Source organism: Podarcis liolepis, assembly GCF_965112155.1.
Source record: "Podarcis liolepis genome assembly, chromosome: 16".
In the NCBI taxonomy this organism is placed as follows: domain Eukaryota; kingdom Metazoa; phylum Chordata; class Lepidosauria; order Squamata; family Lacertidae; genus Podarcis; species Podarcis liolepis.
In genome coordinates this window covers 26153211-26171001 of record NC_139567.1, presented here as the reverse complement: position 1 = coordinate 26171001, position 17791 = coordinate 26153211, and the positions used below count along the sequence as shown (strand labels likewise).

At 44.6% G+C, this 17791-nt stretch overlaps 1 protein-coding gene across 8 annotated transcripts in view; it reads left to right on the top strand.

Moving 5' to 3' along the window:
• The window catches only part of LOC310695248 (protein CEPU-1), a 798779-nt gene that overhangs the window by 647887 nt on the left and 133101 nt on the right, over window positions 1-17791 (top strand). For all 8 annotated transcript variants that reach the window (XM_083479377.1, XM_083479376.1, XM_083479382.1 and 5 more), the window contains exon 3: window positions 9150-9382. In XM_083479377.1, the coding sequence (XP_083335503.1) occupies window positions 9150-9382 (233 nt within the window). The remainder of the gene's footprint in view (window positions 1-9149; window positions 9383-17791) is intronic.

Sequence of the window (17791 nt, the reverse complement as noted above, 5' to 3'; positions counted from 1 at the left end):
CCCTCTATCCAGGGAAGCAAGAGACAATATCAGAGTTCAAGAACACATTCCAGCCAGGCAGAAATCCCTGAAAAAAGCCTCACAAGGGAACTGAGTGGCACCAGTAGTGGTTGCACCCTGAGTAAATGGTGTGTGTGTGTGTGTTGTAGAGACTCCCATGTGCCAGAGAGAGAAGCTTGGGAGGCCAAAATCATTATCTGGGCCTGACATTTTTCACTCCCTGGAACAGAGTATTTCAGGGATTGCTTCTGTGCTATATGCTGCTACCACACTGGCACTTTCTGAAACAAGATGTGAACTGAAACTTTGAACTTTGAACTTTGCTGTTCTCCGAATTTTGCAACACAGTTCTCCCACCATGTAATGTGTCCCAAAAATGCATATACAGTGGTGCCTCGCAAGACGAAATTAATCCGCTCCGCGAGTCTCTTCGTCTTGCGGTTTTTTCGTCTTGCGAAGCACGGGTATTAGCGGCTTAGCGGCTATTAGCGACTTAGCGGCTATTAACGGCTTAGCGGCTTTAAGAAACAGGAAACAAACTCGCAAGAACTCGCAAGACGTTTCGTCTTGCGAAGCAAGCCCATAGGAAATTCGTCTTGCGGAACGACTCAAAAACCGGAAAACTCTTTCGTCTTGTGTGTTTTTCGTCTTGCGAGGCATTCGTCTTGCGAGGTACCACTGTACTAGGCAGAAATCTGTATGAAATGCATATATTGCTGAAAATACCATACACAAATGCATTATAATGAAGGAAATTGTTTTGCAAAAAGATGAACATATGGAGAATGTCAACCTGCTGATAAATGTTCATAAAGATTTAAGACAAACCGGTGTGGAAATGGGGATAGCTGAATTTAAGTTTGGAAAAGTGAGAAAGGGAAACTGAATCAGACAGGTTCACTCACCTCGATCTGACCAGGGCCCTGTGGGCAGTGACCTTGGACCAGGCCTTCTCAGTAGTGGTATCCCAGCTCTAGGCTTGACTGCCTGATGCCTCATCCTGTGAATTTATGTGCCAGCCTACAACCATTTCATTTGACCCATTTCATTTCAAAAGTGGGTTGTTTTGTTTTGTTCTCAAATTGCTTTTAGTGGTTTATTGTTCTGCTACTGCTGCTTACTCTTTTGCTTTTAAGAAATGTCAGGCTTTTATGACATTTATGTTTCTTGGTAATTTTGGTACATTTCATTTTATTTTGAATGTGTCTGCCACCGTGCAATATAAGCATGTTGAATGGCAGGATAAAAACACTGTAAGAAAATAAACATAATGATCTTACCAGGATTATATGTCCATCACTTCCTCAGACTGGTTCCCTCCTTCTGCAACATGGGGTTAATAATACTGACCTGCCCCTGCAGGGCTGTTGTAAAAATGGGTGAGACAATATATGTGAATGCTGTTTGTTAAAGCAGTGCAATCTTATTATGTTTACTCATAAGTAGGTTCCACGTAGGATTCTGTACCAACTGGTCCACTGCTGCCTGCGTGGAAGTTGTTAAGTGTGATGGATCTGTAGGTCTATCAGGACCCAGATCGACAGGAGCCCCGCACTTGAGTCCTGTCAGCTAAGGCCATACATGGGTATCACAACCAGTTAGACTAAATTCCCAGATCTGCCTTCACTGAGCAACAGAAAAGAATGCATTTACTGACTCCATCTGATCCACTGGAATGCAGACGGAGAATGGCACTTTGGAACGGGAGAACAAATTACCTATATCTAAACTGGATGATCAAACTGAGTGGCTACCTCCAAAGCCTTTCAGTATTGTTGTAGTTTTTTTTCGGGGGAGGGGGTTATTCTGGATGATGTCCTGAGTCCTTTCCAGTTCTTGGGATTATGTACCCAGTGAATGTTCAGATCTAATTGGGGGTTCAGTTGTTGAACTTGTCAGACGAGTTTCTTTGTGAGACAGCGACCATACCTGGCCAGTTAAGTGTCCTCAGTAGCATCCCAAATGAAGGAGTCAGGTTGAGAGAGCTACAGTTAAGCCCTCCAGGCTAATGGGTGCCCCCCTCACCTGGCTGGTAGATAAAAGGACAATAGCCAATGCAGTGTGAGAGAGCTGAGCTAAGGAGCAGAATGGAAGCTGGATACACAGAGACCTGCTTGCTCTGTGCTGGATCCAAGGCTGCAACTAATGAAGAAGCAAGATCTGTTGGGGACCTAATGCTGTGAGGCCCTCCTCCATCCCATGCTCAGGTTGTATACATGTGAAAATAAAGCCGTATATCCTCAAGACACCAGGAGCCTGAACCCGTGCAAGTACTTGGAATCCCTGGAGTCTCTTGCTTTTTGGAGTTTGGGGCAGCATGTAACACCATATTGTTTCGTTCTTAAAAACTGTTGTTCAGTTAGGGAGCTTTCTATAGAAATTTCTAAAGAATGAGCAAGACCTGTTGGAGTCGTCTTCTGTGGCACTTTGTTCCTCTTCCTGGACTGACTTGACACTCTTCCGAGTGACTTTTCTCCTTTTATTTCCCGACGCAAAACACTACTTGTTGGCCTTTCTCTCACTTTCTCCTCGTTGCCATGGCTCTGCAGAAGGATGTTTTGGTTTTTATGATTGTACCTCTTTCTTTGTCTGTGCATGTGAGTGTGTGCCTCCCTCCCCCCCTGTGTGTGTGTGTGTGTAAAAAGACTTTGAGATTCCTAGAGTTCAACATAACAAGGGCCGATTCTAAGCTTGCTGTTGTTTGCATCGCCACAGCTGCCAAAGGCAGTGAGGTCTAGGGGATTGGGGAGCGAGGCGAGAGGCACAGTACTCGCTGAGCTGTTTTGAGCTCATCCTGTCAGGAAAGGCAAGGATCAGGCAGCGGCAGCCTTGAAGTGGAGGAACGCAAGCGGGTGCGCCAACGGAGCTCGTGGAAAGATTTGCGTGCATAAGGTGGTTAAGGGGAGCTGGAATCCTGCACCCAGTTTAATGCACAGCTAAGTCCTGCTGGAAGAAATGGGATTTGTATGCTGCATAGAAGCTGACAGCAGGATTTGAGCCGGCAAGAGTGAGCCAAAAATAAAAGGGGGAGGTGAGGAAACGGGGGGAGAGAGAAAAAGAGAAGGAAGCAGACCCTGCAACCTTCTGTAGCTGGTGCATTTGGTGTTGTGGCCCCACTTGGAACACACAAAATGCAAAAAAAGACACCTCCCCTTGAAATTAGGCATGATTGTTCTCAAGAAGGGTTTGCGACGTGTCAGGGTTCTTGATGCATTTCCTGCCTGTCCCTTTTTAAACAGCAGTGATTGCAAACCAACCAGTGTTTTGCTGAATGTTATCCTTTTGGCCAGTTGCCACAACCGGAGGCTGATGATTGGAAGTGTTTGCATATGTAAAAGATTGCGTCTTGTGAATGCAGGTGGATCAGTTAACTAGCAAGGACCCTAATTCTGCAGTCTGGTTGTAGCCAAGGTACAGAACATCATAGTCTAAAGCATACCTAGGGCAACTTTGTGTGAAAAAGGGCTCCCGTCAGACCCATCAAATGCTGTTCAGTACCTCTCTTTGGCAGCATATTTTCAGTGTCAAAAAAACTAAAGACTGAAATAATAATAATAATAATAATAATAATAATAATAATAATAATAATATTTATATCCCGCCCTCCCCAGCCGAAGCCGGGCTCAGGGTGGCTAACAACAATAAAACAGTACAAAGGTACAGCATAAACAACACTCTAAAATCATTCATTATAAAATTAATTAACAATGCAAATGTATGACTGTTCCTCTGAGCATATGAAAAGTGTGTTTTCTTCATTGTTGGAGAGAGTCTCCATATACCAGGACTTAAGAGGAAGTTATGTCCAATCAAATGATATTCTTTGTCACCTTTGTATTTATGCATTCACCTCTGCTTCGATTGGCAGAATTGGCACTGTTACAGGTGCCTCCTAATATCCCTTCCACATTTGCAAGAGCTCCATCTTTGAGTTTGGCAGCACCTACACTTTGGAACTCCCTGCCTGTTGATATCAGGCATGTGCTTTCACTATACAGTGGTACCCCGCAAGACGAATGCCTCGCAAGACGGAAAACCCGCTAGATGAAAGGGTTTTCCGTTTTTGAGCTGCTTCGCAAGACAATTTTCCCTATGGGCTTGCTTTGCAAGACGAAAACGTCTTGCAAGTGTTCCGATTTTTTCCCGCTCCCCCCCCTTTTTCTAAGCCGCTAAGCCGCTAATCCTTTAATAGCCGCTAAGACTTTAATAGCCGCTAAACCGCTAATAGCGCTAATCCGCTAATAGGGTTGCTTCACAAGACGAAAAAACCGCTAAACGAAGAGACTCGCAGAACGGATTAATTTCGTCTTACGAGGCACCACTGTACTCTTTTCACTACCTTCTAAAAACATCCTTGTTTAGGTAAGCCTACCCAGATGTTGAGAAAGTTGATGTGGGTTTTAATCTGCTTTTAGTCTATTGTTATTTTAATGTTTTGAAACTTGAAATTGTTGGTGTTTTATTGATAATTTGATTGTTTTATATTTTTGTAAACCTCTTTGAGGTGTGGTTTTTGTTGTTGTTGGTTTACAACCAAGCAGTATGTACATTTTACGAAATAAGTAAATAAAATAAATTTAAGCATTTACATACAGGTGGCGCTGTGGGTAAAACCTCAGCGCCTAAGACTTGCCGATCGCATGGTGGGCGGTTCGAATCCCCGCGGCGGGGTGCGCTCCCATCGTTCGGTCCCAGCGCCTGCCAACCTAGCAGTTCGAAAGCACCCCCGGGTGCAAGTAGATAAATAGGGACCGCTTACCAGCGGGAAGGTAAACGGTGTTCCGTGTGCTGCGCTGGCTCGCCAGATGCACCTTGTCACGCTGGCCACGTGACCCGGAAGTGTCTGCGGACAGCGCTGGCTCCTGGCCTATAGAGTGAGATGAGTGCACAACCCTAGAGTCTGGCAAGACTGGCCCGTACGGGCAGGGGTACCTTTACCTTTTACCTTTGATTTGTCCAGGATTTCTATGTGGATTGCCAAAAAATGGAAAAGGAAGCCGACAATGAAAACATATCAAGCAACTCAGTCCCCATTCAGACTAAACTGGGCATCATGTCTTTCGCTCAAAGCGAAGCACAGAGGATCCCTGTGACTGAAACCTTGGGCTCCTGTCCTTCTGGGGACCGTAAAAACTAACCCTTGTGTTAGTGCTTGACTCTGGAGCTTTAAGAAGAGATTGTGACCGGTGTCGGGTGGCCATCCTGGCTCTGTGCATCTTGGGGCCTTGAGGAGCGTCTCCATGTGATAAGGGGAGATTGTGTGACCAGGCACTGTGAAGGGTGAAAACACTTATTTCACTGCATCGTCATGCGTTGCCTGTGCCCCGCTGCCTTTCAAAAGCACTTAAATGCCCATTTGATGGAGGGAATGGTTGGATTACACACTGTCTGCCTTCATTATTGTCCACAGGTCCCCAGACCTCGGCATTTCACAAAGGTCAGGCATGAGGAGAAGGGGAGAGAGAAGGGGAACTCGAAAGAGATTTTTTTTTCTTAAATCCTTCTCGCTGGCATGAGAAACTTCCCACCTCTTTCCTTCCACAGTCAGAAATATATCGTAACGGCAGCATATCTCTCTATCTCTAGAAACCCTGTTCTTAAACTGTTGCGCTAGCTGTCAATTCATTTCCAGAACCATTTTAAGGATATATATATATATCCTTAAAAATTCTATCACTGCTACTTTGAGAGGGCACCTCCTTGCTATATTCTCCTTGCATCCTCAGAGGCTCCCCACACATGAACTCATTTTCCCGGATCTGTGTTTAAATCACTGAGTCTGCTTAGCCAAGTCCCCAGCAGTCCTGTATAGGGAAGTCTGCGATGTTTGTGTTTGTATACTGTGTTTAATATGTTGCAAGCCACCCGGAGTGGCTGGGGCAACCCAGTCAAATGGGCAGTGTGTGTGTGTGTGTGTGTATATATATATATATGCACACTCTTCCTATCCATGGTAGCCCTGCATCTGTGTATTGTTTATATGTACTTGTGCTTGGTTTCATGGCTTGTGATCTGCCAGGACACTGTGCTGCGCCATTCCTATTGAAAATAATGGGAACTGTGCAAGGCTGAGTCTCAATTAAGCACTGCTATTAAGCAAGGCCTTGTAGTATCCTGGAAATGTTGATGTGCCTCTTTCCTAAATGGTGGGGGACTTGCCTTGGTTCATTGACTGCAGCAATCTGATGTGCGGTCCATTAGCTCTACTTGTGTTGGGTGACATCTGTGTAATATTTGGTGATCTATCAGTTGGGAACCCAGGAATCAGCTTGTATCACAACCACTGTTAAAAAAAAGAAGATGTCGACGACGACGTAATGGAGTAAGCAGTGGACGGAATACAAACACTCTGTCTTTAGCGTGAGCAGGTTTTACGTTTGGACATTATCCCCCATCATTGGCCTTTTAACATCGCTCTTCCTCTGAGTTATGAGGGCTGTTAAACATAAAGCATGCTTTAAAGGGAGCCTCTTCTCGGCCAGCTTTCTCGCTGGAGGGGGGTTGGTGGTGCTGTCAAAATGAGATGCCTTGGCGGCATGCGCTGCCTCCGTTTAATAGTGCCATTCAAGATTTGGGATCAAGGACAAGTGAGAAATCCAAAATGCGTCAGATAAAGCGCTCATGAAATGAGGTTGCAAAGTTTTTGATATGCAAGCGAGGAAATCTGGGGGAAAAAATGTGCTGGGGATTGCAGTACATTGAATGTGACTGGAAACAGCTGGAAATTGACAAAAAAAAAAATCCCCCAGTCCCACCTCTGATTGGGAACATGAAAGTTCCAATTCAGATCTCGGTGCTTTGGAGTGACGTGAAATAAACTGTCACTGGAAATGTTGACGTCCTGGACGTTTTATTATTGTTGTTGTTTAATTGGATTGTATGGAAATGAGATTTCTGTATATTTTATGTTGACGCAATATGCACTGAATTTAGCAGTGCTAGAGGAAAGGAGGATGGTGGTTTCAAATAAGTTTTTATTCTATCCAGTCTACTCCTATCATTCCTGAGCTTTGGCCATGTTGGCAGGGGCTGGTGGGAACTGGAATCCAACACTATCTGATGGGCCACAGGTTCCTCATCCCTGCCATTGAGGAACTGTCAGTCTTATCTACCCAACATACTTAGGACTGTGTTGCACAACCCATAAAGTTCAGCAGGGTATCTCCCTAGTAAATGTGGGTTGATGGGTAAGGGAAATTGCTCAGTGGGGGGGGGGATCTCCTTTAAATTCAGGTGGTCTCAGTTTCAATCCCTGGTTTATCTCCAGATAAACCTGAGAATGACACCCTGTCTGAAATCTGGATAGGTGCTGCCAGTCAGAGCAGACAGCTAGATGGAGCAATGGTCTAATTTGGTATAAGGTAACTTCCTAGATTTCTGTAATTAGAATGCAGACCTATTTTGAAAACTTTTCAAATATATATAGTAGATTTTTTGAACTATTTATGAGATTTCTTACCTATCCTTCACCATAAGATCCATAAGATACAAGGGTGGGTTACAATGAAGGATGGTCTGAGAAATTCAATTCAGCTCACATCTGAAGCTGCACCTATCTAATTTGTACTATCCAGCAGGGTATGCGAACCAAAATCCAGCCATTCTTTAAAATTCACATTTCTCTGAATTTTGCAGTGCAGTTCTCCAGCCAAGTAACGTGCACAGAAATGCTGAGGCTGAAGTGTGCATATGTATATATGAATTCACATATAAGTGAACGTAACAAACAAAATGCCTTTGCAAAGAATTATGTGTTAGGCAACATTGCATTCAGGAATGTGTAGGTGAGGATAAATTCACACTACCAAGCTGATAAATTTTCACGAGGAATTGTGTGGGGGGGGGGGGTTTGTCTTAAATCACAAACTGATGTGGAAATGTGGAGAACTGAACTAGGTCTGGAAAAATGAGAAACTGAGAGGGACCAAAGTTGGCCTCTCCTGCCCCTGGTTACAAGAGTATCATACACAGTTTTAAATGCAGTGGGTCTTCAGCTTACACAACGGTTCAGTTCCAGGGGTCCACATGCAAAAGCAAAAATGAATAACACCTGGAAAACCCCTGAATCTCTACCCCGTTTGACCATCCCTTCCTGTCCAGGGCAGAACCTGTCCTCTGTCTCACTTACTGGGCTCTGAGAAAGTTGCGTGAAAGCCCTGGCATGTCCTTCTCAGAGCTTAGTAAGCAAGGTGGAAGACTCAAAAACCTCTTTCTGCAGCAGGTTTTCTCTACTCTCCATTTATTTATTTATTAGCTGTGCATCTAAGGTTGCTATCACATAGATAAATTGCAGGTTCACTGTACATATTACACACACAAGTAAAATTATCTTAACCAGAACAGAACAGTATAAAGCCAATATAAGAGGTGGCTTCCACAAAACTCTCAAAGGTGCATCTTTAACATACAGAAACTGCTGCACAATGAGGTATCTGGATGCACCTCTGAGGGGAGGAGGTTCCACAATTGGAGGGGGTCACAGAGAAAGCCCTCTCCCAAACCACCATTCCCTGCACTTCTGAGGGTGGTGGAACAACTAAGATTGCATCCCCCCTCCCTTCTGATCTTAGCACAAGAGAGGGTTGGTGGGAATGGAGGTTTTCTTTCAGATGTTTGGAGTCTAAGTTGTACAGAACAAAAAGTTCAGGGAAAAGTTGCATGAACTTTCGAAGAAGCAAGAACTGCAGAGAAGTTAGTGGCGGATGCTGGCAGTGACCATGCATGGGGAAAATTAAGGGAATGGACTGGAGGCTTTGAGATGGCCAGGGAAGGGTGGGCGATCTTCCTTGAAAATGGTTTCTGGGTACCAAAGGGGCAGCTTAACAAGAGCTTGAAGGTGTGTGCCTCTGAAATAATTGATATTCTTTCCTTTGGAGGAGTGCCAGAATGGATCTGTGGGTTAAGGTTAAAATTTTTAGATGGAGGAAGATGTCCAGAGTGCAGCCCTTGGATCCAAGTAAAGTGCTGACATCTCCCTCTTGGGAGAACGGAGGTGCCGGCTCTGAGAAAATGCTTCTCGCAGCAAAGCTAAAAAAAGGAGAGAAGTGAAGGGGGGAAAGGCACAGTGTCGGAAATCATATAAAATAGCCTCTCAAAAGGCCCACACGCTGGTGATGACCATTTATGCCCCTTTCTCTTTCTGAATCCAGGTGCATTGTGGATAACCGAGTGACCCGGGTAGCCTGGCTCAACCGCAGCAGCATTCTCTATGCTGGCAATGACAAGTGGTGTTTGGATCCGCGAGTGGAGCTAATCGCCAACACCAAGACTGACTACGCCATCCGGATAAACGAGGTGGACGTGTACGATGAGGGGCCCTACACCTGCTCCGTGCAGACGGACAATCATCCCAAGACATCACGGGTCCATCTCATCGTGCAAGGTAGGGGCTCAGGGAAGCCTGAGGGTTTTGTGCGAAAAGTGAGTTTCTAGTCCTCATGCTGGAACAAGTGCTCTTGAAGGTGCGAAAACATAAAAATCATGAAGAATAATCGACTCATGTAATATCTTCGCTCTCTCAAACACAAGACTTCATGTTTTACTTCCCTGCCCCTTAGTTTTGCTGCTCTTAATTTTGACTGTGCAAAATACATGGTGGCTTGGATTGTGCAGGCTGAAAAAAAATGTGTGAGTGTGAGAGAGGGGTGTGGGGATCTGTCCATTTTAGTTTCTTATTCTTCCATTGTAGGTTCAGTTCTCCACATTAACACAGTTGGTGATTTTTTTAAAAAATAGAAATCCTTCTGAAAATCCATTAGCATTTTGGTGCAAATTTCTCTTAAGATGTACACCTAATAGTACACAATTTTGCCTAATATATGCACATTTCTGCAAAGCAATTTCAACCATTATTGTGCATTTTCATATGCTATTTGCACTAATGCATGCACATCTTACCCTAGGATATGCATGTTTGCTGCATTGCAAAAATCTGTTGAAGTGCAAATTTTGAAGGGCGGCTGGTTTTCAATTCATCTATTGATTCAGAAAGTGTGAATTAGGTTGGTTCACCTTTAAATGGCAACTCAATTGCATTTCTCCCCCATCCTTGCTGGGGAGTGAGGGGAACGTGTGATGTCTGTGAATTGCTGCACTCTTAGTGCACTAGTGGGGCTACTGGGCAAGAATTAATGTTGCGGGGGATTCTAATCCATTTGCCATCAGCCATCTCTCTAGGATTTGGCTGGAAGCCATCTTAGCATGACACAGTAGCTTGACTATTGGAATCTCATCTTGGGCTAATTTTCAAATGCTGATGGGTGTATTGATTTGGAAACAAGCTGGGTTAAGAAAGGCATTGGTCTTGTACACCAAGCCGACCTGAGCTAATCCGCTGTCGATATGTTGGGGCTGAGCGTTATTGACAGACTAATGAATAGGAGACCAAAAATAAAAAAAATAAAGAATAAATTCCAGGACTCTTTTTCTCTTCTTTTTCTTCCTCTTAAAGCAATCAAGGAAAAATAAATAGAGCTGGTGCTCCCCTCCCTTCGCCATCTCCACTGCCCATGAAACAACCAAAAATAAAAAAGAGGGATGCATTTTCTGTTTATCTTGCAAACTTTTATTACCTGTCCAGATTTCTTAAATCAAAGTCAATCACATGGAGGGGGGGGGGGAATGTTGAAGCTGCAATCAAGCAGCTGAGGAGGTGTAATTATATTGGATCCATCCTCAAGCGGGTGCCTTGTTTCCTGACCCCAGCCCTTGATATCTTCTGGTATTTAAAATCAATCCTGCCTGTTTGCAGTGGTTGTTTTCTCTTCATTTCATCCTGTTTTCTGGAAGGAAGACATCTGGTTTCCTCAAGAAGGGAATACATAATGGCAGTTAAAGATTTACAGCTCGCATAGGGAAGCTTTCACAGGCTGTATTGCCTTCTGGGCAACCTTCTCTGGAACACCTGCCAGTCATGGACAGGGCCACAGGCAAAAGTGGATGGAGAAACTAACATAACTTTTATTTTTGTACAGTTGGATATTTTCTACAAAAATTCACACACACCTCTCTACATACCCTCCAACTTTTCTCCAGTGAAAACAGGGACATCTTATTCCATAGTAGTAGTAGTAGTAATTGTATTATTTATACCCCACCCATCTGACTGGGTTCCCCCAGCCACTCTGGGTGGCTTCCGACATATATAAAAACATAAGAAAACACTTTTTAAAAACTTACCTATACAGGGTTGCCTTCAGATGTCTTCTAAAGGTTGTACAGTGGTACCTCGGGTTACAGATGCTTCAGGTTACAGACGCTTCAGGTTACAGACTCCGCTATCCCAGAAATAGTACCTTGGGTTAAGAACTTTGCTTCAGGATGAGAATAGAAATTGTGCTCCGGCGGTACCTCAGGTTAAAAACAGTTTTAGGTTAAGAACAGACCTCCAGAATGAATTAAGTTCTTAACCTGAAGTACCACTGTATAGCTACTTATCTCCTTGGCTCAGGGGTCGCATAACTCCATACCCTCCAACATCTCTCCAATGAAAATAGGGATGTCCTAAGTAATAGCAGGACATTCTGGGACCAAATCAGAAACCAGGATGGCTTCTGTAAATCTTCTGTCCCTGGAAAATAGGGACCTACGGGGAGTCTGGTCTCTATCCTCCATCCAGGCAAGTAAGAAAAATGATCAGAGTTCAAGGACCCAATCCACCCAGGCAAAATCTCTCAAAGATTGGGAAGGAGGCTGTGAAGAAGCACCAGTGAGTTGTGTGGCCTGGGGAGAGAGGGTGGCTGGGAAGTATCTTGAGGGCCAGATAGAGAGACTTGAAGGGTCACATTCATGCCTCACACCTGAGGTTCTTCTGCTTTACAGGATATTGCTATTTTAAGACATGATGTGTCCTGGTATCCAACCTGGAAGTCTCTCTTAACTTTCTTGGAAGTGAATATTTGGAATTTAGAGTATTTGCAATTCTGCAAGTGTTTGTGGGTGTTTAAAGGCTGGTCAATGAACTGTTATCATCTCTTGAGCAGATTGGGGGAGATATGGAAGAAGGCAATAAGTTATTACTCTATGAATTGGAAATGATGATGATGATGATGATGATGATGCCATGGTAGTGTCCTGTGGGCAGGTGTATGGAAGAAAGCACATGCTGCAACAGTTCACAAAGGAAAATAGGACGCTTGTAAAATACTCCAGGGTTCATTTCAAAAATCACCCCTAGCACATCCCCCTCCTCTTATGCATTGCTGAAGTTTTTGCTCTGTGTCTTTTCTTTAAATTGCACTTATCTTCGATCTTTTCCTCCATGGAGCTCAAGATAGCGTACATGTTTCATCCTCCCTTTCCTCTCTTAATCCCCAGAAACACCCTTTGAGTTAGATTAGGCTGAGATGCAGTGATTGGCCCCCAAGATCGCCAAGTAAGCTTCATGTCCAGGTAGGAATTTGAACTCCGGACTCCCAGGTCTTCATCTGACACTCGAACCACTCCATCATCCTGGTTCTCTTGTAAATGGATGCAGCATATTTTTCAGTAGTCTGTCCTGCAATCACTTCTAAATAATGGTGTTTGTTCTTTTTGGTTAAAGATATACTAGAAGAGGAACAAAATTGTCTGATAATATGCTTTCACTTTTTCCAAATATATACCTCTCCATCTGCAGTGTAGGAAATGACAGGCTGTGCACCGCATGATTCTCTAATGTCTATGAGCGGGCATTTATGGATGAGCTGAAATTCTCTCCACCACCAACACCACTACCACCCCCTCCACCACCAAATTCCACAGACCCATTTGTGAGTCTTCAAATTTGGGAGACACTCCAGCTATTTTCAGCTATGAGCTGAGTTTTTGAGAAGTGTCACAGAACTCAGCAACACTCATGCTGGCTGCTCACAGCTTGCAATCCACACTTAGAGTCTGCTCACATGGGCTAATGTCAAGCCAGATTTCCCACTGCCTGTGCTTTGCTGTGTCATTGACGTGTGTATGTGTGTGTGTGTGTGTGTATCCCCGTCTCTAAATGCAGAGCATTACATTTATCCAATGTTCCAACCCATGAAGATTATTCTTAATATTGATTCCATCAATTAGTCTGTTAGATATGCCTCCCAACTTTGTGTCTTCTGCAGATTTGAGAAGCAACCACTCCACTGCAGACCTTCTTCCAGTTTGACTCAGAGCCATTAAGATGCATTTGTTGGGTGTGGTTGCTCGGCCATCTAACAATAGTGTTGTCCCGCCCACATTTTACCATCTTGTCAACCAAGTTGCCATGGGAGACCTGATAAAACGTGTTTCTGAATCAGAGATATAATAGATATATGGAGTTCCTGACTACCTGGACCATTAACTTTTCCAGGCTAAAGGTAAAGGGACCCCTGACCGTTAGGTCCAGTCATGGACGACTCTGGAGTTGCGGCGCTCCATCTCACTTTACTGGCTGAGGGAGCCGGCGTACAGCTTCCGGGTCATGTGGCCAGCATGACTAAGCCACTTCTGGCAAACCAGAGCAGCGCACGGAAACGTATCTACTTGCACTCTGTCATGCTTTTGAACTGCTAGGTTGGCAGGAGCAGGGACCAAGCAATGGGAGCTCACCCCTTTGCAGGGACTCGAACTGCCGACCTTCTGATCACCAAGCCCTAGGCTCAGTGGTTTAGACCACAGCGCCACCCACGTCCCTTTTCCAGGCTAGTAACTGCCAAATAGGAGATAAAGTTGCCCTGGCATTATAAACACCTGCTGACATGTAGTAATCAAGACACTGTTTTCTAGATGCCCATTTACCTACAGGTCAGGAGTGATGGAGGGGGAGAGGTGACTCAGTGTGTCTGGGCTCTTGGCAGCAGCAGCATCACTGCTGCTTACTGGGAGGTAGAGGACAAGGAACAGGGAGCTCAGCACCCTGCTGGTGCACTAGTAGAAATGTTGGTTTGACTGAACCCACACACTGTCAACTTTTCCCACTCCTCCTAGTAACTAGCAGCAGCACCCCTGCCAGCAATCCATTTTTAGATAGATTTTATTAAAGTCTGAAAAAGAATATAAAGATTATCAATTTTTTATCATGTATGAAAAACTAATCTAAATAAAAACACAAATATAAAAAGAGAGAGAAAAAGGGAAAAGCAAGCAAGCCAGAGAAAAAGAGAACTTGCTATTCTTCATCTGTCAGCTATATGTAGAAAATTATTTAATGCACCCACTCCAAGACGATACCCAACAAATCCACTTTATCTTCAGTCCTCAAGCCCAGATATCATCAGTTGATTTATTCCATGCAAAAAGTCTATAAGGGGTTTCCACTGCCAGCAATCCAGCTGCATGGAGGTAGCCTTTCCTGACGGCTGCTCCTGACGCAGATTATCTGTTTAATAATCTCATCCAGAATTTTGCCCAGTATTGGTATCAGACTGAAAAGCTTGTCATTGCCCAAATCTGCCTTTTGCCCTCTTCTAAAAACTGGGGCAAAATTCCCATCTGTAGTCGTCTGCCATCTCACCCATGTCCCAAGAATTCTCAAAGATTGCAGTCAGTGGCTCTGAAACGTCTGAAGGATGATTCAGCACCCCACAGAATCATAATGGTAAAGGGACCCCTGACCATTAGGTCCAGCCGTGGCCGACTCTGGGGTTGCGGCACTCATCTCGCTTTATTGGCCGAGGGAGCCAGCGTACAGCTTCCGGGTCATGTGGCCAGCATGACTAAACCACTTCTGGGGAACCAGAGCAGTGCACGAAAACACCGTTTACCATCCCGCCAGAGTGGTACCTATTTTTCTACTTGCACTTTGACCCGCTTTCGAACTGCTAGGTTGGCAGGAAAAGGGACCGAGCAACGGGAGCTCACCCCATTGCGGGGATTCGAACTGCCGACCTTCTGATCAGCAAGCCCTAGGCTCTGTGGTTTAACCCACAGTGCCACCCACATAGAATCACAGAATTGTAGAGTTGGTACCCCAAGGGTCCTCTAATCCAACCCCTTGCAATGCTGGAATCTCAGCTAAAGCATCCATGACAAATGGCCATCCATGATGTAATTCACCTGGTCTTGGAGAGTCAAGGCTGTGGCCAGCTCCCACCCATTTCTTCATCCAACCAGCCCATGTCTTTTTCAAGGCCTTGTTCATCTTCTGAAAGCTCATTTTGATCATGGAAATGCTTTTTCATCTTCATTGCCTCTTGCTTTTTTATTTTATTTTATTTGTTAGGGGTGGGCAAAGTGCTGAGGTTAACCACCTGTCTGTATGGAATTGACTTCCAGCATACTATGTGGAGCCATTGAAGGCAAATTATGGGCCCAGGTGGCCACGCACCTAAAGCAAAAGGCAGAAAGGTAATAGGGATCCATTCCACAGAGCTCTCTGTAGCATCCTTCCCTCAGGGATAGGAAAGGGCCTTTGGGCAAATTCCTGCAAGTGAGATAATGAGGGGGACCCTCAACAAGCAATTAAATTCTGCCCTGGGGCTTGCAGCATTTCCTCTGGGGATGAGGCTCCAAGGACAGGGAGTTCTTCCCCTGTATATGTATCCATCCTATTTTCTTTAGAGTCCCAGTGATGGAAGGACTGATAGAAATTCTGCCAACGTAGCTGGGTGAACATGTCACATGATTTTACCCTTTCAACTTTCATAAGACACTAAGACAGCAATCCTGTATCCAGTTACCTTGGGGCACAGGTAGAAAGAAGTTTTTGTCTCTTTCTGGTCCATGTCAGTTTTGCATGTGTCTATCCACAAGTCTTATCTGCCCTGTTCCACACTAATCTGTGATTATTATTATTATTTATTCCTGCAATAATTTGTACCAAGAATAAAAGGCTCTATATTACATCAAGAAAATTCTTTCCAGCCAGTTAGCTGTTACTTATCCCAAATGTCTTGAGACCAAATTTCATCACATGGCATGATTCATGAAAATGTTGGGGAAATTATAACACAAAGATTCCCCCAGCTTTCTGGATTATTGAGGGTTTCTAAAAGGAATTAACATGGAAATGAGCACTAAACTAGATTCTGCTAGATTTCCAGAAGTAGCTTTTAAATCTTGTGGAAGATCACATAAAATGCAGAAATTATCAGGTAAGGAAATGTTGGGGAAATGGAACAAAATGCTGTCTGAACGCAGCCTTAATATTCTAGCATCCATGGACCCCAGCCCACCTCTCACCTGGGGTAGTGCAGACCCTGGCTGTCATCCAAAGGGCCCTGGTACCCTCCATTATCAGGGGCAACAGTGACCAATAACCATCATTCCATATTCACCCATCAAACAACATGCATTCATCCAGGCTTGGGGCATAAGCAAGGTCTCAGGGGGTGGCACCTTCCCCACATTGGTGACCCTCAAAGCACCCCCCTCCCATGCTGGCACACTCTGCCTTTTAGGTTGTTCCATTTCAGGGATAGCAACTGGCTATGCCCTGCAGCCATTGGCTGTGCTTCATGTGTGATGTCACAGAATATTTACAACAACCCCATGATATTACATCAGTAATATACGTAAGTCTGAAAGAGTGGAACTTTTGGAAAGGGTATGGAGGTCAGCTTGTCTTGCAAAAGTGTCACACAGAACCTAAGTACGGGTGAAGCAGTAAGTTTTTGACAGGAAGGAGGAGTGAGCAGCCAAGGGATTTCTGGAGGGGGAAAAAGTCAGGGAGGGAGAGAGGGAGTTGTATAGAAAACTAATGGGGCACAAATGCTATTGAGATAGACAAATAGGGTCTCCAACAAAACAAACTGCTTGGAGCAGTGATTGTTGTTTAAGTGGATTCAATGAACCAATTGATTCAAATTACAAGCAAGGAAATTCCGAATTTTAGGAGACTAAGAGCTGTTTGACAGTGGAATGGACTACCTTGGAAGGTGGGTGGGCTCTCCTTTGTTGGAGATTTTTAAACAGACATTGGATGACCACCTGTCAGGGATGTTTTAGCTGTCATTCCTACATTGCAAGCAGTTGGGCTAGATGACCTTTGGAGTCCCTTCCAGCCCTACAATCCTATGATGATTGGCTCCTCCTTTACTTGCACATTTGCTTGTTGACAGTCTGCCTGTGTTGGCATCCTTAGACCTGATCCTACTTCCCTGATGCAGCTGAGACAACCAATTCCCAGCAAGCAGAGAATAAGCAAAATACAGAGCCCCCCAAAATCACCAGTTACTGGATTCTGAGCTTGAAAAAGGCGTACGCGCTCTTCTTGGGTAGTTTTCCCCCACCCTCCACCTGCAGAATGTTTAGGATGCAAGGAAGGCTGTTCCCAGGGTCAATAGAATAGAAACAAAAGGAGACACGATTGTATTTGTATTTGTAATGCTCCCCAACACGTTCTCTGTGCCTTGTGAGATGCATTAAAGGAAGTCCGCCTTATCTCAGGGCTGGAAATGGACTTTGTGAAGGACTCTGGGCACCCGCTGGAGTTTAATCTCACTTAGACACGAGAATTTGCATGATAGAAAATTGTGGAATTCTAGCATGAGATGCTGGTAAGGGGAGGGGTGCATAAAAAAAGGAAAAGAACCTGGGAGGATATTTGTGCTTTCTGGCTTCTTATCGGTTTCCCTGGCCCTGACCCTATCTGGATCTTTCCTTTGTGGCCGAGGAAACTAATCACCCCGCCCCTTTTGTTTGCTCCAAATGAGTTTTCCCACTCCTTCTGTGCCCTGAGTTAATCTCTAAATCCTGGCCATTGTTTGATAGTTAATTACCTGTCTGCTTTGGTGGCACAACTGTGCCACTCAGGTAAAGAGACAAAACTCTAAAATCTTAGCCACTTGCTGAAATAGTAAGAAGCAGAAGCAAGCGAGAGGCAGGCTCCATCTTGTGTGCAGCGCAG